General features: G+C 34.9%; 2 protein-coding genes across 2 annotated transcripts in view; one reads left to right on the forward strand and one right to left on the reverse strand.

The window, feature by feature from the left end:
* LOC136820697 (uncharacterized) overlaps positions 1-1,279 on the reverse strand; it is a 3,185-nt gene extending 1,906 nt beyond the window's left edge. Inside the window, exon 1 of the mRNA XM_067076902.1 lies at positions 1,196-1,279. Within this exon, the coding sequence (XP_066933003.1) occupies positions 1,196-1,279 (84 nt within the window). The remainder of the gene's footprint in view (positions 1-1,195) is intronic.
* Positions 1,280-10,684: 9,405 nt separating this feature from the next.
* LOC136820886 (katanin p60 ATPase-containing subunit A-like 2) overlaps positions 10,685-24,657 on the forward strand; it is a 37,592-nt gene continuing 23,619 nt past the window's right edge. The window contains exons 1-9 of the mRNA XM_067077126.1: positions 10,685-10,768; positions 11,098-11,168; positions 11,797-11,893; positions 12,854-12,926; positions 13,222-13,279; positions 15,958-16,129; positions 16,701-16,784; positions 18,461-18,535; positions 18,912-18,989. Of these exons, the coding sequence (XP_066933227.1) occupies positions 10,712-10,768; positions 11,098-11,168; positions 11,797-11,893; positions 12,854-12,926; positions 13,222-13,279; positions 15,958-16,129; positions 16,701-16,784; positions 18,461-18,535; positions 18,912-18,989 (765 nt within the window). The 5' untranslated portion in view covers positions 10,685-10,711. The remainder of the gene's footprint in view (positions 10,769-11,097; positions 11,169-11,796; positions 11,894-12,853; positions 12,927-13,221; positions 13,280-15,957; positions 16,130-16,700; positions 16,785-18,460; positions 18,536-18,911; positions 18,990-24,657) is intronic.

Genomic DNA, 24,657 nt, shown 5'->3' on the forward strand with positions numbered 1-24,657 from the left:
CTCCAAGAGCGTCGAAATAGTTGTTTTACGTATTTGGCACGTGGCTTTAATTAGATGAGACAGGGGTGAGCTTACTCTTCAATATTAAATATATTCAAATGATTAGAGACACTCTACGTTGGAGAAAGAGAAAAAACTCGATAACCCAAATTTATCTGGTCGCTGGTCGTGGTCGCTGGTCGTGGTCGTCATTTCTGGTCGACGTTTAGAAACTCCCCTAGTAGGCTTTCTGGGCGTTGAAGATCAAATAAATAGTGTTTTGCATATTAAATGAGTTTATTAATAGAATGAAAAGCCAGTTGATTCTTAGATAAGCCATCAGCTTTTTGTAATTAATGAGGGTGTGGCATGAATAGTAACACATGTCCAGTGAAAGAGAGAAAGAACATATAGAGAAAGATGTGGGGCAAGATACTTTCTTTAACACTAACAGCTAGAGAAATGAAATTTTTTCCTCCTAATTTTTTTGAATTCCTATTCTTTTGATTCGTGTTTTTTTCATTGAGCCAAAACTAACTCGTGAATCACGAGTCGTTAATTCAAACCCTGGTTGAATTAACACTGTTTCCATTGTATTTTTAAGAAAATCCCATCATGTCTTGTAATTTTGAAGGAAAATGAACACATCATGCCTTTTATTTTAGGAGAATGACATTGTCTCTTATATTTTAATTAGAAATAACCAGCTGCGCTGGAAGGTCAGCCCAATAAGCTTAAAACGATCAGAAGGAAGTACAATCAAGAAACCTAATTCGATGTTAAAGCCAAAGAGGTTGAAAAGCTCATTTTGGTTGAACTTCAGACAAAAAAAAGTTTAACACAAAGTTGAATTTGTCCAAAGCAGACAGAGATGTGATAGTCTGGACCCATACTAATTTTTACTCCATTTCACAAAGCTCACATGAGATAAAAATTAGTATGGTAGAATTGGAGATTTTGAATTTGCCACCAGAAAAAAACCGTTTGAAAACTGGCCAATCAGAATTTTGTTGCATAAATTTTTCGTGAGAACAATAGACATAATCGGCCAATCAGAAGCGTTTCTACAAAAAGTTGTAGAAATTTTTGTCCAAAACTACCCGTCTACTATCGAGTTCAGAAAAAATCGGGAGTAGACGGGGCCCCATCTAGAGATGTGATAGATTATTTCATCCTTGGAATTTCACATAAATCTTTTCGTTAGAATGTCTTAAACCTGTTCTTTATTCTCTGAGAAAGGGGCGGCCGCTTTTATAATATGTTCACTGTGGCTTTCGTCACTTTTGTTCATTTTTGGCATTTTTATGTTGATTTATTTATTTTTTCTCCAGTCAAGGCCGCCCTTCGTTTATAGTGGAAGTGCACGGTTCAAGGGGGGGGGGCATTGACCTTGACGGCCGACGAGAAACGTGCCGCTGGAGTTTGAAAAGTGGACCCTGTCAGAATTTTTGACAAAATTGGGACCCTGGTCAGAACGAAAAATTGAAAATTTTTCCCATTTTCGCCCTGAAAATAAAAGTAGACGAAAATTTGAAAGATTTTCTGTTTTGCACCCTGAAAATTGTCCAAAATAATAAGAAATCGACCCTGTCCGATACACATCTTGAAAATTAGTAAATTTGGGAACCTGCACGTCTCCGTACCCAATTTTGCCTATAAAGTGCCTCCCCGGGGTACAGTTAGCTGTCTAGTACACGCGTTTTTTTTATAAGAATGGTGTAAATCCATTTCATCATGGATATTCTTAACTTTTTTGGGAAAATCATCCTAAAATATTATTATAGCATTCTTTGGTTAGGACTAGACTTAACATTTGGTAAGTACATACGTCTCAAGCGTGGGTATTTTATACACGTTTTTTTTTATAAGGAACCTTACCTTTGCTCTAAGCCTGGAGTTCCTTATTTTTACAGAAAATTTCAGCCTCAAAGTTCCTTATCGAGTTCCTTATTTTCATAGCTGCTAAGTTTGGATTCGCAAAAATTGGATTCCTTAAAACTGTTTTTCTTATTCTCAGCCTGAGCAGTTCCTTAACAATTCCTTATTTTTTTGGACCATTTTCAGATAAAAAAAAAACGTGTATTGAGGAAGCTGCTTAGGAAATTCCGTCCAGTTTCGATAACTCAATCAAAAGTTATAACGATTCTAAGTTTATGTTACGGGGTTGGTCTAAAAAGCAGGGTAGCCAATGGGGTAGACAATTGGGCTAGGTTGTGGGGTACCTCTTTTTGCCTAAACTTTTGAAATCTGAAACCTGTTTTCATGTGGAAATAACTATTACAACATCTTGTTAATGATTCCATGTAATAAAATTTAAGATTCCTTTCGAACTTCAGCCACAATAGCCTTTTTCCAAGGTACTGAATTTTGTTACTTCTCAAGAGACCTGGCGCCATTTTGTCTTCCTTCTTGGCTTCGTTTGAAACTTTACAGACCCGAATAAAAAAATATACAAAACAGTTTTTAATATTTTAGATTTAGATTTATTTATGGTTTTAATTGTTATTTCCGTGAGCTGTAATCGATGATAATAGCTTTTGGAATCGCCTTTGGGCCATATGATCTCTAATCTGTCCCTTAACAATCCTTATATTGAATCTATTGTTTAATTTAAATCATGTTAGATGTTTCAAACAATTAATTCCTTTCAAAATTTTTAAATATGGCAGCTTATAATAGGTACAAAAAGTCTTTTGAAATAGCTCTATTATAATGAAGCTCTATTTCTTACTCCTCGTGCACCAACACGTGGTAATTTATATCTTTGTTTATCTTTGGAATCATACATGATCAATCTAAGTATCAATCAGATTCATGCTCCCTTGTCAGTAAAATGTGGTTCTATACATTCATTTTCGGTATTTCTATTCTGGTCTGTAGAATATTTAGGTACCCCACAACCTAGCCCAATTGGCTACCCCAATTGGCTACCCTGCTTTTTAGACCAACCCTATGTTACGCCACACTTTGACGTTCCTTTCTTACACACAAAAACTCTCCAGACAAGAAAGCCTCAAAACCAATCATAAAAAAAATTTCTTTTACACTCTCTATTTATTTACAATGCAATAGCTTCTTTCAATTTATTGAATAAACAAGAAAAATCATTTTTCACTTTTTTCTTTTAATTATAGTGATCTTTTATTATTATGCGCAAATCTTTTATTTAATGAAGTTATGTGTTTCTTCTTCTTCCAAAAAAATTTTTCGCGCCAAATTTTCCCGATTGTTTCCGAATAATCCGAATCGAATTATACCAATAATCGGAAAAGCAACACTGGGAGACGCGGGAAAAAGAGATTGAGGGTCATCGGGGCTGACCAATGAGCTACTTACTTGAATAGTGAAGAAAAGTAATTTGTCTGTAGCTTTATGGAAAGTAAAAGCGTATCTCTTGAATATTGTTACAAGAAAATAAACTTTACTTTTCTTGTATTTCAAAACGAAAAAGAACAATTCATGTCTTGTATTTTTGAAGGAAAATGAATGTGACGTGTCTTGTATTCTTGAAGGAAAATTAAATCTGCATCTCTTGATATTAAAGAAATGATTGTTACAAGTATATCCTTTTTAAAGGAACACGAATGTGACGTGTCTTGCTTTTTTGAAGGAAACGAAATTTATACTCTTTTATCTCAAAAAAAAATGAAGAACGCTTTTTTGTATTTTGAAGGAAATGAAATTGCATGCTTTGTTACTTGAAAGAAATAATTTTACATGAATTCCATGGAAAATTAATGTCGGATACCTGTATTGTAAAAGGAAATGAAACCTGCATATCTCAATTGAAAGAATATGAGTGTTATGTGTTTTGTATTTAAAGGAACGAAGATTTACTTTCTTTATTCCAAAATTATATTTCTTCATTTCTGAATAGCCCAATAAGCCATGCATGCCCTCTTTTATTCTAAAAGCTTTTGGCACAAAGTTGGAATTAAGGAAAAATGGGATGCGTAGGTATCTAGGCAGAAGCTCTAGGGGTGAATTGAGAAATGTAGAATGTCCAAGGGGGAAATGGAATGTCCAGGGGGAAAAAGAATTCCAGGGTAAAAGCAATATACTTTCCAAGGTAAATAAAGTAAACTTTCTTTGTATTTCCAAGAGGAGAGGGTAGTATATTTTCTTGTATTTTCCAAGGTAAATAGAGTAAAACTTCTTTGTATTTCAAGGAAAAAGTAGTTATTCTTTGTATTTTTAAATAAGTATATTTCCAGGTATGAATTAAAGGTAAATTCATTTTTGGTATTTCCCCAAAGGAAAGAGGTAGTTATTATTTGTATTTCCAAAGGAAAAAGGTAGTTAGGAGTTGTATTTTCCAAGGTAAATAAAGTAAACATTCTTTGTATTTCAAAGGAACAGAGGCAGTTTATCTTTGTATTTTCAAAGAAAAAAGGTTTTATTAATTTAAGTAATACTGTTGAATCGCGAAATTAAGATCCCACTAAATACGAAAAAATTGTGAATGGTCTACTTGCGAACTTTCCTGGCGCTAAAATTCTGACTAAGGTAATAAGGTAATAAATAATAATATAATAATAAGCTATTATCAATACCCTGAAAACCGATTTCTCCCCCATGGACAAACAAGGACCCTTCTCCAACCCCTGGACAATGACACGACCGACCCTGGACATCTCTCCCGTCAGGTCTCCCCATGGACAACACATATGTTCTCTCCCCCCATGGACAACATGTCCTCACGGTTCTTCCCATGGAAAACAGCAGGGGATGGAAAACAGGAAAACAACATGTCCTCTGCAACATGTCCTCGGGTCTAAGGTCTCCAGGTCTCCCCATGGACAACCCATGTCCTCATGTTCTCCCCATGGACATGGACATATCACCCAACACCCCTAGGACAAATTAGTCTAATTCAACCCATGGACAGCAAAAAATATACCCTTGGACAAATGGTATTTACCCCCTAATGATATCTACCCCTTGGACAATTGTTTTCTACCCCATGGACAAAGCGAGTCATGAACCCCCTGGACATTATATCCTCCACCCCCCATGTACGGACTTTTTCTGGAAGAGCCCATTACTTAAATTTGTCTTTGAATCGCCCGAACGGTTGTTCAAATCAATTGATAAGAAAGAGACCCTAAAGTATGTTGGGAGGCAAAAACTAGTAAATGTAACGGCAGTCGAAGAAGGTTCTCTCGACCAAATTTTCGTATTGTCCTTCGAGGATGGATCATTTGAAAAGGCAATGCTCTCAGAAAGTCTTTTTGTTGAAGCCCTCTACAATGACGAAGCAACGTACAAACGCTTTGGCCAAGAGGTTTGCATCGCCATTGATGTGGCCCTTGGTGCCAGCGGATGTGAGGCCATTGTAGAGGGCTTTTATAGTGTTGTTGGGTTACACTTTAAAAATGGTGGTCAACTCAACGACAACTTAGTAAAGCGTGCCATCGTTGACTGGTGTTTACCCCAACCCGTAGCCTGTCGTAAGGCAGTGAAGAAAATTGCAGCATTATACTTGGAAGGTGATGAGAAAGCTGGTTTGAAACATCATCGACAAGTAGGATTTTTTGACCCACGTCAAAGAGCTCAAAGGGACGTAAGCAAGGTCGTTGACCGCTTGACACACGATCAGGGCAGATGTCCTCACGTGCTCTAATGAAACTTGCTTCCATTCTTTATTTGAACAATTTTACGAGACTTTCTTGTTTTGTTCACTCCACGTCTTTTGTGTTTGTAGGTAAATTTATTTCAAGAGTCTTTTTTCTCTAATTGCAGATTTGCAATTGCCTTTTGGAAATAACACTGGCCATAAAGGTCACTAAAGGTCTTTTTTATAAATCATAGTTATATAACTACGCTCCCTTTTATGATTTATATTTAGTAAAACAATGTAAGATCCCATACATTCTGCATTCGATTGTATTTATATTGTAAGTGATGTTAGTAACAGTAGTAACAGATACTTGCTCAAACTTTAAATCTATTTCGAAATTCTGGTGTTTCGCAGGTCTAAAATAGCAAATTTTCAAAACTTGCGGGGGCTTCGCCCCCTGAACCCCCACCAGGGCCAGCCCTGGACCCGTTGGGGGGCTTGAGGCGCCCCCCAAACCCCCAGCTTTTGCGGATCACGCCGTAGGCGTGAACAAAGCGCCTACGGCGCTTTTTACTCAAGTGCACGAAAAATTTTTGGAAATCAGGCAAATTTTACTCAGGTGCACCGTACAATAGGCATCGAAAAAATCTCGAGTGCAGCCATGCCATACTCTGCAAACTGGGGCGGACGGGCGGTCAAGAACATTCCCGGGTTTTTTTTAATCACGCCAGTAACTCAGGGGCGGGTGGTAACGTGAGCAAAACAATTTTTTGATGGTCGTCAGAGCAATTGAGAAAAAAGCTATACTTTAAAAGAACAAATTGCTTTTCCCAGATTTTTTTCCGCATCTCCGCACCGGAAAATCAGCGGAAAATTTGATGCGGGCGGGTAACGCGAACAGAACAATTTTTCGATGACCGCCTTACACAAAGGCTACGCCAAGAAATCTCTGGTGTAAATATTCTCTTCTTTCCAGACTGGGCAAAATGTGTCGGAAACTCCACTCTTTTTTGACGTTTTTTTAACTCAATTGCTTCGGAAATTCATATATACCGTAAGTTAGTCGAATATTGACATCCCTCGTCTAATTCTGACACCCTTTTTTAGACATTAGGAACATTTGGCGAGTTCCTGTGCGGGGCCGCAATCAAAAAAATCATAACCACACTCATAAAAAAATTACGTTTGCGTCTTTTTTTACTGTTTTTTGCCTAGATGATATATCAAACAGTAAGCGGTTAGTGTAAAACGCAGGTCACAGGTCGCAGGTCGCAGGTCACAGGTCACAGGTCAACAAAGTGCAGACCGGAAAAGAAAAAAAAGATCATAACATATACATAACATAACATCAATACATAGCGCATGAAATTACAAAAAAGTAATACATGCTATTTAGATATTATAAAATGACAATTGAATAGAATAACAACCTATTTTGACATAGTGACACTTACTTACAAAAATAATGACAAAATCATAAAATATGATGCCTAGCAAGACAAAAGCACGAAAAATATTTATTATACAAAATGTGATGTGGATGGTGTGAATGGATATAAAATGGCACCAAACAGAAGCTTGCAAGGACCCTAAGAGAGTGGTTTTAGAAGGATGGAACTTATTAATTATTCAGTTATTATTTTAATGTCTTAATGACAATTTTTGACAAAAATATTAACAGAATCATAAAATATGATGCAAAAACAGACAAAAAAACGAAAAATATTTATAATACAGAATGTGATGTAGATAGTGTGAATGGATATAAAACGGCACCGATCAGAAGCTTGTGAGGTCCCTAAGAGAGTGGTTTTAGAAGGATGAAACTAATTAATTATTCAATTGTCATTTTAATGACTTAATGACAATTTTTGACAAAAATATTGACAGAATTATAAAATATCATGTCTTACAAGAGAAAAACACCAAAGATATTCAGCATGCCGAATGTGATGATAACAATATGGCTGGATATCAAATTACACCAATCAGAAGCTCGTGAGTTCTCTGAGAAGGTAGTTTTAGAGCGATTTGTTTTATTATATGTAACCACCATATAACATTACAAACATTACAATATGTAATAAACCTGTTATACGTATAATATGGTTTCAAATATTTTCTGGTCCGCTTTATACACGGCGCAAACCGCGAAAGATCGATAAAAGCACATGGTTAAATTTTTATGTTTGAAATGGTTTTATATGGATGAAATTGCTTGAGAATTATGTTTTTGATAATTCTTTGTGTTTTCCAAACATTTTCCTCTGCAATGACATTGATTAGAGTTAACCTGTCATCACTGACCTGTGACCTGTGACCTGCGGCCTGTGACCTGTGACCTGCGTTTTACACTAACCGAACAGTAAGTATAAGCAGACTGTGCCTTTAATTGGCTGTAAAAAATCTCTGCGCCGGTAGAAATTTCTCCAACTTTCAACAATGAGAGAACACACCTATTCAAACAAAATTAACCAGCGCATTTCTTATTTTTCTACTTCTTCATCTTCAATGAGTTACAAAAAACACGAGTTACGTTAAATGTGACGTCATCAATGGGAAATTATGGCGTCACAAGTAGATAATTTAACTCGTCAATTTATGGTGCACCTTAATCTTACGAGTTAATTAACTTGTCAATTTATGGTGCACCATAATCTTACGAGTTAATTAACTCGTCAATTTATGGTGCACCTTAATCTTACGAGTTATTTAACTCGTCAATTTATGGTGCACCTTAAACTGACGAGTTAATTAACTCGTCAATTTATGGTGCACCTTAATCTTACGAGTTAAATTATCTACTTGTGACGTCATCATTTCCCATTGATGACGTCACATTTAACGTAACTCGTGTTTTTTGTAACTCGTGTTTTTTAACTTGTGTTTTTTAACTCGTGTTTTCCGAGCCTCAAAATGAAAGCTTGAATCACTGATCGAAAAAGAATAATTCCTCTCTGACCTTTATAAAGCAAAGAAAAACAGTTTCAACCTTTCTACCGTCAACTGCTCCAACTTGGGACGAGTGTACGCAACATGGGACTTGTTGATATCTGGTCTGTATTTTCACTTACTGTAAAATCGAAAGAGAAATCGTGTATTTTTTAATATGCGGTTCATTAAAACTCAAATCAAATGACTTTGGAGGTTCGGTGAAATGGTGGTGGAATGGCCGTCCCATGTTGCGTAAGATAGTCCCAAGTTGGAGCAGTTGACAGTATCAATTTCAGCTGATTAAAAGGGAGCCAAAATTAGACGAGGGATGTCAACATTAGACCAAGTTATGGTACATTTTCTTCTCTCGCCTTGGAAATTTTGAATTTTGGTGAAAGCTTTTGCCCTTGGAAATCCCCTGCCGTCCGCCCCCTGTTACAGACAAATTCTGGAATGGCCCAATATACCTTGAGATCGGGAAACTTGCATCAGTGGAGGCTAACATGCATAGCCCTCAAATGAATGACCTGTCTGGTCTTCAGTGCAGAAATTTTTCTGGGAAGAATTCTTTTGTGGAACAAATTCTTGCAGAATTTGATTTTGCATTTTTTTGGCAAAAGAAACACATCGAAATATCAAATATATTTTTTCTTATCAAATGTAGCTAAATGTTTTCTCTTATTGTTGCAAAAAGTTTGTACAGTATTTCATAAAATTCCTTATTATAAATATAAGTTCTTGAAAAGCAAAATATATTCTAATTATTTCTTGCTGTTTTTCTGAAATCAGTCAACTGCAAAATTATATTTGGCAAAACTTTCAATTTTGGTCAAACCGTGAAATTAAATCAACTAAGTTAACTGAGTTAGTGGAAGCTGATTACACAGCAGCATTTTTGATTGAATTGCCAAGTAGAAAAGAATAAAAAAGATTTGGAAAATAAAGATGAAAAATTAAGAGATAAAAACTACTTTTTGAAGAATTGTGCTGTGCTGTAATTACTTTTATCTTTCAATATCATGTCTGGAAATAATATTAATTCAAGATAGAGCTCAAAGTTTATTACTGATTGACTATAAAAATCATCAAAAACAACAAAAGGAACCCCTTTTATATAGTCAATTTGACAAAACTTTAAAGCTGTATCTCTTTTTTAACTAAAGTTTTTTTTTCATAAAATTATAATTCCCTATGGTTAAAGATTTCCTCATTAGGGCAATTTACAAGAAGTTTTTTTTCTTCATTTTTTGTAGTTTTATGATTTCTTTTGAATCTTCTTTTTTATAATATTATTCCACTCTAATTCTTTCAAAAATTATAATATTTTTCATAGTTCGAACCCCCCCCTTTTTTAAAGGGGGGGATGACACCTTCCAAAAAAGTGAAGAAGGGGGATCAGAAATTTTCACTAAAAAGGGGGGGATAGCAAGGAAGGGGATCGTTTAAAAAGGGGGGGGCTTACATATATTGTAGATTATTTTCCAGCACTGTTATGAAATTTGGTCTGCATGAAAGGAAGTTCTTTATTTTCACTAAAAAGTGGTATATATTTGCCAGACTTAATTTTTCTTTACTGTTTCCCTTCCCTTTTTACCATAAAAAATTTAGCCTGAAACCCTTGGGGGATAGGTATTTTTAAAGGTTGGGGGGGATGCCAAGAAGGGGGGGTGGTCATTTAAGAAGGGAGGGATCAGACCCCTGGGGGGGTACTAGGTTTGCAAGGTGACGGGTATGTCCGAAAATCGAAAATTAACCCTTTGAGAGACAAAATTTTGGTGATTTTGGGACCCTTTGAGAGACTTTTTCCTAAATTTTGGTCCATTTTTTCCAAATCTTGGTTTGATTTTCACCAATTTTTGGTCAAAATTTTTGGAAATCGTGACCCTTTGAGAGAGAAATTTTTGACTTTCGTGATTTTGGGACCCTTTCAGAGACTAACTTTTGAATTTGTACCCCTTTGAGAGACTTTTGAGGAATGAGAAAAGGTACCCTTATGGCTTGCACATGCCTGACACCCATTTTGCCTAAGTACCCCCCCCCCCAGGATCAAACCCCTTTCCGCACTATGTTTTTATCTTTGCTTCAGATTATATTGAGACAGGCTTAAGTTCTGTTAAGTTGCTATTTTTGCTGAAATATTTATATTTATACATTTTGAAAATCAAATTATTTGATTGAAATTGTTTATTATATTTCTATAGTTAAGACAATAAAAATTACATTGCATTACATCAAAAAATGTCTCACGAATTAAGTTATCAAAATATCAAATCCGCCAATGAAGCAAGAGTTTCAGTAAGTTTTCTATTTCACAATTTTTTACAATTCAACAGAAAAATGATCAATAATATTTTCAAAGGGGATTTTGTAGTAATTGATTTTCACAGATTGCAAATTTTATCAATCTAAAGTCTTTAAAATCAATCACATTATAAGGGAATCATTTTTTGCAGTTTTCTTCATCATCATTAAGCGGGTCTTAAAAGGTAAAAGAAAATCAAGAAACAGTCTTAGAATAAGGAAAACTAACTTTGTAAACTAGTTGCGAACTAACCAATTGAGTCAAGTGCAAGATTCATGAAGCTTATTGTAAATTTTCAATTCAATCAATACAATATTTTTAGGAAGAACAAAGGACAGAACAAAGAAAAAGAAATCTATTGCTTTTGATTCTGGACTTCTTTCAACAAGAGGGGTAACATCATATATATCATACTTAGATTTGATTATATTATATTACATTATATTATACTTTGACTTCCTGGGCCCGGTTGTTCAAAAGTCAATTAGATTAATTCCCGATTAAATTGCGATTAGTTAATCCCGGCGATTAACCTGTTGTTTGAATGTCAGATAGATTAAACTAATCGTTGACATTTTGCCTGTGTTTTCGAAAATCTTAATCTTGACGTCACTATCGAATTTTTTCAAAACATTCGAAAATCTTTTTTCGTTCGAATTTCTCACTTCAATGCAGTGACTTCACTTTTTTTGTAGGAAAAAGCTTCTTAATCCTGGGTCAAAGCAGGATTAAAATTTGGCCAATTTAATTGGGATTTAATCCAGATTTAAGCCCAATTTTTTTCAAACAACCACCGGTTCTGCGTTGATTCGGCGCTAATCAAGATTTAATCGAAAATTAAGCTAATCGGCTGCTAATCCACTTTTGAACAATCAGGCCCTGGAAACAAGTATATAGAAATAAACCTAAAGGATTTTTTTTTGGATTCTTGAATTTTGAATTTTGATTCATGTTCATTTTGTAATTTATGTTTCTTCACAAGAGAAATAATACTTGAATTGCGCTTTCTTTATATTTTCAGTTACCTTGAAAGTATGGGTATGTTGGAGAAAGAAGCTGGTGTATCCTTGCAAAAGTTTGAAGTCTGTGATAATATTGATCTGGTGACTATCCTGCAGGTAAAATTATTCCAAAAACTTTAGTCCCTAGTCTACATAATATACAGCTCCGGGCTTTTAGGCCTTACTCTTCTTGGTCTATACCAACCCCACCGGAAATTTGCTTTTTAAATGGATTATACATGATAGAATTTTTTAACAATAATTAAGAAGTAGAGATTTCATATAAAAGAATGTTTAAAACACAGCTGATTGGCTTAGGTTTCGAAACTATATATTGTTTCCATGGCTCGCACCCCCCCCCCCCCCGCCTGAGTGGTGGGAGCTGCTTGTTTTTCCCGACAGGCGGGGGGAGCTCTATCTTAGGGGGGACCTGCATTAGTTTATGAAACTCTGGGGCTAAATAAAACTTCCTAAATATCTTTACTGTTGGTTTTTAATTTCTCTAAACCTTTATGTTTTCATGCAAAGTGTGATCTGACCCTTAAAATGCAAAAATGAAGACATTCTATTGCATTCTCTAAAAGTGCACACACATGTAAATAGAGCTTTGTGAATGCCATAAAATGTTTCCCCTATACTGGGACCTAAAATTTTATCAGGCTGGGGGGACCTTGTTCTCTAGGGGGACCTAAATTTGGTGGGGGGACCTAGAACCCTAGTCGGAGCCATGGTTTCATTAAAACCTCAGTGCGCATGCAATGTATCCGGAAAAACTCAATATTTAAAACAAGAGCAGTACATCCCGAAGAGTAAGAGTTTTACGCTCGAAACGGAAGGAAGATAGCCAACGTCTTTAGTTCAATTTCATTTTCAAATAATTGACTGTTTGTTATGATATATAAACTTTAATTTTTTTCAGAGCAGTAACACCAAAAATTAGGCATGAAAATTGACAAATAACTATTAAGTTTGATTTGAGACTTTTATTTTTTTACTCTCGGCTGCCTTTTATAGAATAAGGAGAGGCAAGAGTCAATTGGCATGATTTTCACCTCACACTTTCTGTCTCTCTTCTAGGAATTTGAAGCCTACTTTTATGTTAAGTTCAGCAAATGGCCAAAAATTACTAAACGAGTGAAAGAAAAGAAAGGTAATATAATTATCATTGTGGGGTTATGTGGCATAGTGGTCTCTAAACTTGGTGGTTGAACTTGGGAAAGACAGGATCTTGTCCACAACAAACATTGAAAAAAACAAACCTTTCTTTGTTATTTTTTGTTGCGATTTTGCTTTGGATGTTTGAATGCTTGTCAAAACTTCTTGCATAAAGTACTATCAATGGATACAAATGAAAATTGAGATCATAAAATCAAATAAATGATAGAAAACACTCTTCTGTTAATATCCAAACAAAAGGAATATTCAAACATCCTTTTTCGTTTCAGTTAATAATCATTTTGCATCATCAGCGAGCCCTTCAAGAAAGAAGCCCTCTCTGAAAAGGTAATAGTCTAAAGGCCGCTACCCACTCAGCATTTTATAGTCGGCGAACAAGGCGCACGGCTTAGTTATTGCATGAATTACATAAATTAAGCCTTCAAAGGCTACCGCTCTGAGCGCAACAAGAGTTGGGTTTCTATTCACCGAGCGGGCGACCAAAATTTCCTTTAATAGCCCATTGACGTCAGAAAATATAAATATTTGTACACAAAGTTAGAGCTCTTTAGAGCTCTGCTGTGCAATTTTGTGCAATTTTTGTAGCTAAAAAGTTTCAACTTCCAAAAGAGCGCGTGCGAAACCAATCAGAAGAGAGTAAACATAAAAAAAATATAAAAATGTATGCAGATTTTGATGAAGTCTTTTGGAGATTTCAAGCCCTTTTTTTAAATCTCAAGATGAATGGAAATCAACTATTGTTCGCTAGTGCGTTGCGACCACTTTAGAACAATTTTATTTAGAACTCTGGTCGCAGCGCACTGCCCGCTAGGTGAATGGAAACTAGGCTATATGCTGCACATTTTTTCTTTTTTCTATTGTTGATATTTTTTGCATACGGTACAAGAGAGTTAAATGTCTCTTCTGATTGGCTAATTAAAAAAATCGTAAATCTAGTACCGGGTGCGCCACAAAAAAGTTTCTCTCTTTAAAACTAATTTTCTAGAAATCTAAAGATTTTAAAAGAACCATTCCTATTTTACTGGAAAGAAGAAAGATAAACTTAGATTTTGATGGGTCATTTATTAAATTCGATTCATTAGATCAAAAGTTATGCTCGATTGAATAAAAAAGTTACTTTCTGAAAGTGCCCAAAAACGTTGAAAATCGACCTATCAAATTTTTATATTAAATTGGCAATCGCAATAACCTTTACATGATTAAAAACATTTTTCAGTGATTAAACACATAAAATTTCGAAACTGAAAGGCCAAAAGGGTTTAAAATCTTCATCAAAATCACTTTAATTTACTTTTACCAAAATTTTCCTCCGATTATCGGTTTTAGATTGGATAAAGTCTATGTAAGGCTGGATCTACCTCGAAACCAATATTTTATGTATTTTCATGAATTTTACCAGATTTTTTTGCTTTTTTCGACGAATTTTCTGCCTTTTATTGAAATTCAACTTTCCTTTACATAACAAAAGGTCATTTAGACAGCTAATTATCATTTTTAATGACTGAAACGAAGGAAAATGATGTATCATGTAATTAAGCTTCTGTTTAATTTGATAGGTCGATTTTTAACGTTTTTAACAATTCCAGAAAGTAATTTTTTTATCCAATTGAGCATAACTTTTGATCTAATGAATCAAATTTAATAAATGACCCATCAAAATTTAAGTTTATGTTTCTTCTTTCCAGTAAAGCAGAAATGGTTCTTTTAAAATCTTTAGATTTCTAGAAAATTAGTTTTAAAGAGAGAAACTTTTTTGTGGCGCACCCGGTAGAACGCCATGCTTATTTTCAATATTTTGACATTAAATCTTTCTCAAAAGTGCCCGCCGTTGGTCACTCTTTTTGGACCTACCTGGAGGTCCTATAAATTAACCTCTGTCCGTCCGTCCGTCCGTTCGTCCGTCTGTTACCAGCTTTTCTCAGTATTGGCTCATTAGTTTTTTCTGATTTTTGGCACAATGATGCAAAATGGCAATGCCCAAAATGTGACGGAGCCCGATTTTCGAAAAAAAATCATTTCCGGCCGAAAATGCCGGAAATATGCCGGAAAAACCGGTTTTTTGGCATTTTATCAAGATTTCATCATTAGTTTTTTCTGATTTTTTGCACAAAGATGCGTATTAGCAATGCCCAAAACTTGGCCGACTCCGATTTTTGAGAAAAAATCTTTTCCGGTCGAAAATGCCGGAAATATGCCGGAAATCGCCGTTTTTGCAGATTTTCATTGGACTTTTTCCTTATATTTCGTTGTTTTTTCACACAAAAACATTATTAATAGCAATGTCCACGATCAAGCATGATTCAATTGTCAATAAAACTGATTTTTGAAGCCGGAACTTTCTAAAAATCGCCGGAACAGCGGATTTTCGCCGGGAAAACGGTATTTCTTGAATTTCTTGAGCTGTACTTTATATTTTTTCATGAAATTTTGCACACTGATGCTAAATGTCAATACCTTATATGTGACGGAGCCCGATTTTCGAAAAACATTTTTTTCCGGCCGAAAATGCCGGAAATATGCCGGAAAAACCGGGTTTTTGACATTTTCTCGAATTTTTATTTTTAGTTTTTTTCTGATTTTTTGCAGAAAGATGCGTATTCGCAATGTATGCTCAAAACATGGCCGAGTTCGATTTTTGAGAAAATTTTTTTTCCGGTTGAAAATTTCGGAAATCGCCGTTTTTGCAGATTTTCATTGAATTTTTTCCTTATATTTCTATGTTTTTCATACAAAAATATTATTGATAACAATGCTCACCATCAAGCATGATTCAATTGTCAATAAAACTGATTTTTGCGACTTAACTATTTAACCCTTCCCTCTCCCCCCACCATCAATCAATGATGAATTTCTTGCGTTATGCATTTTCGCTAAACGCTATGTTTTCTGACTGATTTTTTTAATTTTTCTCCTTGCATTGCTATCTAACTGTCATGGTCAGGTAGGTCCATTCAGCATCTAGCTTGTTCTTGTTTAAAGCTTTTATTTTAATTTTTAATTTTCAGTAAAAGCAACTCGTTTTCATTACCTAATATCAATCGAACACAAGAAGAGGTGGCAAGCTTAAATGAAGCTCAATCTAATGTAACTAGACCTTCAAGTGTTACTAAATGTAAAAATTCAGCAACAAACCACAAGAGATCTTCACAGAGCAAATCTGCAGCATCAACACGAAATGTATGGAAGCTCTTAACTTACTTTTAAATTATCTTAATAATATAGGACTTTCAGATTTTGGCAAAACTATAGAGACCACTAGCGAAAATCCGCAATTTTGCAAGAACAAGAAAACGTTTGAATGCTAGAAAATTACTACACAAATAAATTGTTTTCCTTTATATAATCGGAAGCTATGTAACTTATACAGTCTGAAGAAACTCTAAACAAGATGTGCTTTTTCTTGATGACAATAGCATTACACGTTGTTTTTTTTATAAGGAACCTTAACTTTGCTCTGAGCCTGGAGTTCCTTATTTACATAGCTGCTAAGTTTGGATTCGCAAAAATTGGATTCCTTAAAACTTGTTTTCTTATTCTCAGCCTGAGCAGTTCCTTAACAATTCCTTATTTTCTGGACCATTTTCAGCCTCAAGTTCCTTATTAAAAAAAAACGTGTAGAGTTTATTAAAATAGATGAACATATTTGTAGAAAACTTTGAACAAAGAATATCCTATTGTCGACTTTTGAAACTAATAAACTGAAAAAATGACAAGAAAAGTCTTTACTCGTTTTGTTCTTGCTTCATAGGAGAGCAGCTCCGACATGAGTTTATCAGGATTATCAGTACAGCCGACCAAAATCGAAAAACCAGCTCAGCAAATGCATGGCAAGGTATGTAAATTGTAAACAATAAGCAAGTTTCCAGAGAGAATAGACCTTTTCTAAAGTTACTTCACGAGCAGCGCTTATCTCGTTTTCATTATACTGTAATGGTAATTGATTCCTATAGGAGTTCATTTAAGAAAATTTAAAAAAGTAACATTCAAAGAGTCAAGGGGTTTAACGGCCCTGACTTGCGAGGGTTACCAAGAAAATAAATTAATATTCGGAATAACATGTTCTGAAAAAAATCCGAAATTAGAATTTATACAAATACACTGAATGATTTCAATGATTTCAGCTAGCTACAACCATTCATAAGGATTATTTCACACCATGTATAGAGAGAGCCCTTTAGATAGATTTCAAAATCTTCTGAAAAGTCAGATTGAAGCTTACAAATTTTCCAAATACTCATCCTCAGAATCAAACAGTTGTTATATATTGAAAATCGTTTGTAGTATGCCACTTAGAAAAAGTATCAAATATATTTCTTAAGGTGAATCAATTTACACATAGTAATGGATATTATTTCTACAAGATTTGAAATTTTTATCAGACTAAAAAATAGGAACAAGTTGATTTATCTGAAAAATCCAATCAATTCTCATTTGACCTTTTATATTTAATCTTCATCTGCCTTGATGTCCTTCATTGAATTTCGTTTCCTTCTGTTCTTCAGTTCTTGATCGAGTTTTTTGATTAATAGCTTTTTCATTTTTTGAAAATCAAATTTTTATAACCATTTTTTACTGTATTATTTTGTTTAGTAGTTAAGAGAACTACTAAACAAAATAATAGACAATAAAAAATTCGCAACTGGAACCAGCCATACCACACCCGCCAGCTGTAAATGCTAAAAGAGTCCAAATGATATCAAATTAAACCTTTAGAATGCTAGCTTTTACAGATTTTATATCTATTCAGTAGACTTAACTCTCAGGTGCATGATAAACCTGGGAAGTTGGAAAGGGGGTTTGGGAAAATTTTCAAATTTTTATAAATGACGTTGATTGACGTCTTACAATGAGTTGTTTTTTATACTACTTCTCTACTACGTTTCTACTTTAAGCCAGAAACAGTAAAATAAAAATATATTACAGCCTTAAATCCAGGCTTGCCATAACTTAACTATTAATTTCAAAGCCCCAAAGGTCTAGATAGAAACTCCTAGGTGGGTGGGAAATGAAACGGCTTATTTCCCAATCTTAAACACGTGATCATTGTGGTTTTCACACAGAATTTCTAAATGAGGGGCAAGAATAAAGGCTTCACTTTTTCTTGTGTGAGAAAGGTTGAAGGTTCCTTGTTGTATGCAGTTTTGTAATTTTTGCGCAATTTTGTAATTCTTTTGCGCACTTTTATAAAAGAAGAGTAGTGAAACTGACTAACGCGATATAATTGAAATTATGAGTTAATCCGAGTTGTTCGGAGTTGTTCTGAACAAAGGATTGTATTTAAAAAGACTGATATGTTTATTTGGTTTCCTAGCACTTTAAAATTGGCTGAAATGTTAATTTTTGTCGAGAAATTTAATAATAAAACCCAAAAATGTAATGCCGAGTTATAACTCTTTTAACTCGGAATTTTGGAATGAATTATTCTAAATCATCACACATCGCGAGTATCCTTTGCAAAAAGTTAATTCATTTTGTAAAAAAAAGATCGTCTTGTTTATTTCTCTACAGAAAACGATTATCGATTACAAAGCGATTCTATCGAACACACTTAAAGGTGACTGTTTGACAGACATTGATGCCTCGGTAAGAAATTGTAAACAAAATCTTCACAATGAGGCGAAAATAAAAAAATGTAGTGTTTCCGGAAACCGGCCGGGTAAAAAAAAGATTCATTAGTAGTATTCAGGGCTTACTTCATACTGTTGGTACGTAAAAGTTATCTTTAAAGTTCTGTTTCAATGATCTTAGTTATCAAGAATAGCAAAAAAAGCTTTTTTTCCGGCCGGCTGCATGAGAGCTTTTTTCCTTATCGGGTTTCTGTGGATATTTTTTCGCGCGTTGCATTATGGGATAATCTCGGGGACAGGATCAAAACAAATCAGCTATTGGATGATTCAAAATAACTGAGGAGACAAACTTTTTAATCAAATCAAAATATCGTTTATCATACTTATTTTAGGAACGTCTTGTTAAGCCGCTGGCTGGATTTTCCGGATTATCGGGCGAATATCGGGATTTGGCTGCAGTTGTCACTCGAGTAAGTAAATACTGTTTCACATCTTTCCTAAGATATTCTAACAGTTTGAATTTTTCTAGACTCTCCAACTCCATACAATCGATGACCAATCGATATCCAATTCATCGATTGAGTATTGATTGGTCATCGATTGGAAAAATTATCGATTGTATCGATTTGGAGGGTCTGGATTCTTTAGCAGATCCACCATTTCCCTGTCTATATCAGGGTTTAAAACATCTTCAGTTTCAGAGACAAATGGGATAGCTATAACACGATTTTTTTGAATATTTCTTTTCATAAAATGACATAGCTCTGAAGCTTCGTACTCACAATGTTTATTTTTTATAGACTGGATTATGAATTTGACTGAATATATTTTTGGCTTTGCTTTACCATTAGATCCATCAGTCTTTCTTGATCCAGTCATTTTGTTTTTTAAATCTTCTAAGTTTAACCACGAACGTTTAGTAAAATCACCAAAATCACAGTAAATGAAATATTTCCTTAGACCTAATTCGTCCACTAAAGCTTCCAATTGAGAATAGCAAAATTGACGCACATTTTGTTGCAATATTTTATATCTATTCAATCATCTTGGCGAAATCCATAAAAGTAAATTCACCCTAGATGTGTACGTAGTCCAGATTTGATATTGACTTAAGTCATCGATGGTTGTATTGTACATGGACGGATATGATTTATTTTTGAAATTTCAACGTACACATCCCTACTCATGACACATCTCGTCTTGTTGAGTTTTCCAACAATTTTTAAGATTTGTGGAACCTTTTATGTGATGCCGTGAACGAAAAAATGTGATTCTCAAAAGGATTGTTAATACTTTTTGTTCCTTTTGATGAAATTTTAATTACTGTTTTATTGTCAACGTGGGAGATTTTCAGGACAGTCGAAAAGATGTATCAATGTATCAAAATGCAGAGAATTTGAATGTTCCTCCCATTGACTTCCAAGCTCGAAGTGCTAGACTCAAGATACCTGGATGGGAAATGAAGCCACTTATTTCCCATCCAGGACGCCAGCGCGTGGTTTTTACACAAACGCCGGATTGAAAGTAAAATCTATCGCTAGATTAAAAAAAAAAACAGTCCTCAAAAACAAAGGAACCACTAGATACAATCAGATGTCATGATCGTGCTGCATTCTCGACGCGTTCTAGATGGGAAATAAGTGGCTTTACTTTCTCTTACCTGTGAAAGGTTTAGAGATTCTACTCTAGCCCTTCGAGCTGTAAACTCAATGGTTCCTCCGAGTGGAAAAGCTATTGTGTGTGGGAGGAAGTAAAATAGCATTCATTCACATAAATTTATCTTCATTATTATCATATCGGTTCATTTGATGATAGCAAACATCTAGTAGTTTGATTCAACCTGACAAAATCTGATGGTAAAGCTAAGGCTACACTGATAGTTTTTTCAGGCGGCTGCAATGCAATTGTTGCATTGCAGCCGCCTGAAAATTGTTGCTGTCTAGCCATCTAAAGGAAGGAACCAGGAAAAACGTCAAAAAACATTCGAATTACAAAATATTCGGATTACAAAACATTCGAACTACAAAACATCCGAATTACAAAACATTCGATTTTATCAAAAACATTCGATTTTCGAAGGTCCGACGTTCGAATGACGTAATAAGATTGGAATGTCAGATAAACATCGTCAAAAAAATTGCAGATTCTTCTGCAACAAAATCAGTTCAAACTGATTTTGTTGCAGACACTTGCAATTTGTTCTGCAATATTTTTATTGCGTTGCAGAGCAATTGCAGAAAAAATTGACGTGCTACATTTTGCAATTTCTCGCGCGCTTGCAACGCAACGCTAATTGCATTTCAGCCGCCTGAAAAAACCATCAGTGTAGCCTTAGCTTAAGTTATGACTGAATAAATATTTCAAGGCAAAATAAAAAATTCGTAAATATAAAAAAATCTTTAAAGCACCGAAAACGCTATATTACCTAAGTCGTGTGTCTTAGCCTTACGAATACCGGTTTAGTTAACATCTAGGATCATCAGGGAAAAACAAGAAAGTTTTTGCTAACCCTAAAAAGCCGTACAAGAAAGTCACTCTTCTTAGTGCAAATAAACTTTCAACAATGCAAGGACGTATGGTTCATTTTTGGCACCTTAGTCCATGTTCGCTCCGTTTCACTCCGGTATGATTTTCGTTACGGATCGCAAGTGTTCATATTGGTTCCGGAACGTTTTGGAGCAAGAAAAACGGAGCCATTCCGGTCCGATGAAAATAGTGGAGTGAAAACGTTTCGATCCGTTTTGCTGTGTAACGTCTTCTTTTTTGACGTTTCGAATTTTGACGTTCACATCTCTCGGTCGGCAATACCATCAGATCATGAAACTTTATACCTCCCCTTCTCCACCCCAGTGAAATAAAGGGGAACTTTCCCAAATAAATAATTATTACTTGGTCATAAAGAATTAAAAAATCTGAATACACATTTGAAATCAGCTGGGTTCAAAATTTCAGAAATATCAGTAATATAAATAGTTATTGGCCATGTAGAAAAAAATCTTTCACTTTTTCTTCTTCTTCATTTTTCATTTTCAATCATAATCAAATTCTACAAACCTTGCATCAAGGCTGCACAAAAAAATCTTCCAAACAAGATATTACTTTTAAAAATATATTTTTTCATTCAGGAGTAATGTTTAAAAAAGTACGGACGAAACGTTTTTGGGACAGAAGTGTGAAAATAACAAGCAACGAATAAGATTATGTTTGCTTCAAAAACTCTTTAAATACAGAAAAATATATAATCAGAAAAATATAAACTCTAAAATTGAAAAAATAGAAAATTGATTGTCAGCAAAATTTCAAGAAAATAAAATATACAAAAGGCTTTATTGGAAGAATTTCTAAAAAAAATGTAAATTCAGTCAGTCCAGATCGTAAACGAAAAGTCTCTCATTTTCAAGGAAAAATTCCAGAAAGAATTTATGTAAGTACAGCATAGGGAATTGGGAAAAAATATAATCAAAATTCATTAAAATTCATTTTATCAAAAAAAAAAAAAAGAAATCGTAAAGATTTATATAAAAATTAATTCCGTTGTTCAAATTTCATTTTAAGGACATTAAATCATGTCCGGAAAAAATTATGTCCGAGAATATTATTTACCAATGATAATTATAATATGATGGCGCAACACATTGGTTGTTAAACGCTTGATAAACTTGTTCTCCTGGGCACGTGTTACGGACACATTCCACGTGGGTGGGATGCGTGAAACATTGATACCAAACGTTATTTCCTTCATGAGCTGCTTTTGGTGGTGCATATCCTCCATTAGCTAATCCGTTACAGAAACCAGTAACTTCTACAAATAAGAGATGAGAATTAGAAAATATTATGTAGTAATATTATATTATTATGTTTCCATAACTCTGACACATTTGAAACCAATTATTTTTTACACAGATGGTGCTTTACATACAAACGCAGGCGATCGAAAGTAACAATTAGAGGCCGAAAAATGTGACAGACGAAAACAAAACAAAAAAAAACGCTTCATACAATCTTTCAGCCGAAGTAGGGCGCAAATCTTAAAGACATCACTTTTGCTAGCCTAGAATAGGTGGAAGATTCCTCTCTAAAGCCTTGGCTTGAATCTAAATGACATCATATTCATTATGAAACACTGGTCTGGAAGGCTTTGGTTCCTTTTTATTGTTGAAAGATGGAGCTTACGTACCAAAATCGATTTATTTTGCAAAATCATGCGATTAGAAAATAGACCAATCCCAAGAGGAGATTTTTGTAACGTGATCAAGAAGTATGCAAATGACAACTTGTCTTTTGTTTGAAACAAAAGAAAATTGAACAAAAAGCTAAAACAATACATTGTCAAACCGGGGTTTTTTATAATGACTATGATAACATGAACAAAACACTTACTGCATGTTGATTTCGGGTTTGGGGCGTAATCACATCCTTTAATGTTGTCATTGTAAACGAGGGTGGTTTGACATGCTTTACGGTAACACACTTTTGCGGCACATTCGTAGAAAACATAAGGTTGCTCGTAAAAGTGAGATGGAGGTTGGTTGGGACCGGGCTTTCCTCCTTTTTTACAGAAATCTTCATCTCCTAATATGAAAAAGAACAAGATTTATTATGTATTGAATTTTTTCTGTAGTTATTCTATACTGAGGGGGGTCGGACTTCAGAGAATCCGCTATCGACCGTTATTCAGGTATTTGACGGCAAAAAACGACTGGCTTTCCGATACTGGAAGGCTAAATTTTCGGTATTCTAGTACTCGTCGGAAAGTTTTTCGACATTTTCGTAATTTTTGGCTGGTACGTCGGTTTTCCAAGAAGAAATTACCGGTATTTACTATTTCTAAATTCCAGATTTTAAGACGTTCACACGCTACGTTTCCGTTTCGCTCCGAAACGATATAAATCCATTCTATTGGTTAAATTCAAGATTTACGTCAATTCTCACCAATAAAATGACTTCAATTTCGTTCTTCATTTCAAAAAGTGGTGCAATGATTCAAAAAATTTTGAGCTACTGGATAGTTTGCTTGAAAATCTTCCTTATTTTAACTTTTCTGTAACTCTACACAACAGAAATACTACATCAAAAGATTTTCAAATGTTTTTTTTACTTACTGCATTTTGCGGCTTGGGATGATGGTGCAGTGGTTGGTTTACATAGCTTTTGATTAGCTAAAGAAAAAAATGAGACAGTTTGAACTTTTCCAAGCGAACGTAGTGAGCGTAAAATAACGTCTATGTAGCGTCATAGAGGGTTATTTGATAGTTGAGAGTTGATATGTGATAGCGTTTAAAGCCAAGGCGTATTGTGGGCGTTAAAAAGGGTGAAAATAAGGGCGAAGATGACGATTATGCTATGGTTACAAAAAACTTGATTTGCATGGTTTAGGTCTATAAGTCTCAAAAAAGCCTAATACAGTTGGAGTAAGGTTTATAAGGCATTGTTAACTTAAGAGACCATAAAACTTGTTCGAGACATTCGAGTTATAGAGGTTTAAGAGACTTAACTGTACTTATAGCACTCAAGAGTTTGAAAAGAAAAACATCACTTACCAAAATTGATATAGCTGTAAGTACAAGCATCACAGGCTTTGCTGTAAACAGTTCCTGATGGGCACCATCTTTTGATACATTGGTTGCCAGGGGAACAAGTAATGAAGGTCTCTTCGCCGGCACCGGTTTCGTGGTTTCCAACGGGTCGGTTTTGACAGAAGAAGTCTGGGCCTGAATTGAGACAAAATAAGAATTTAATACATGTAAGACTAAAAGAATATTTTGATATCGAAGACATCTTAGAACTCAACTTCATGTTAATGGCTGGACAATTTTTCCCAACTACTCTCGGGTACCTAATAGGGGGGTTTGGAATAAGCGGGGGGGGGGGGGGGGGGGGGGGGGGGGGTTGGAAAAATTTCAAATTTAATAAGTGTGGGGGTTGGATTAAAAATGTCCTGGGCGGAAAACTTTTGAAAAGGAGGCTAATACAGCAGAATTAGGACAAAAGAGGGAACTTTCAAAAACATTTTACCAAAAATCAATAAGCGAGGGGGGGGGTTGGAACAAGAATGTCCTGGGTGGAAAAATTAATTAGCGGGGGGGGACGGCTATTAGGTACCCGAGAGTAGCACGTTTTTTCTACGTTTATCTAACG

Source organism: Clytia hemisphaerica, unplaced genomic scaffold (genome assembly GCF_902728285.1).
Source record: "Clytia hemisphaerica strain Z4C2 unplaced genomic scaffold, Clytia hemisphaerica genome assembly, whole genome shotgun sequence".
Taxonomy (NCBI): Eukaryota; Metazoa; Cnidaria; class Hydrozoa; order Leptothecata; family Clytiidae; genus Clytia; species Clytia hemisphaerica.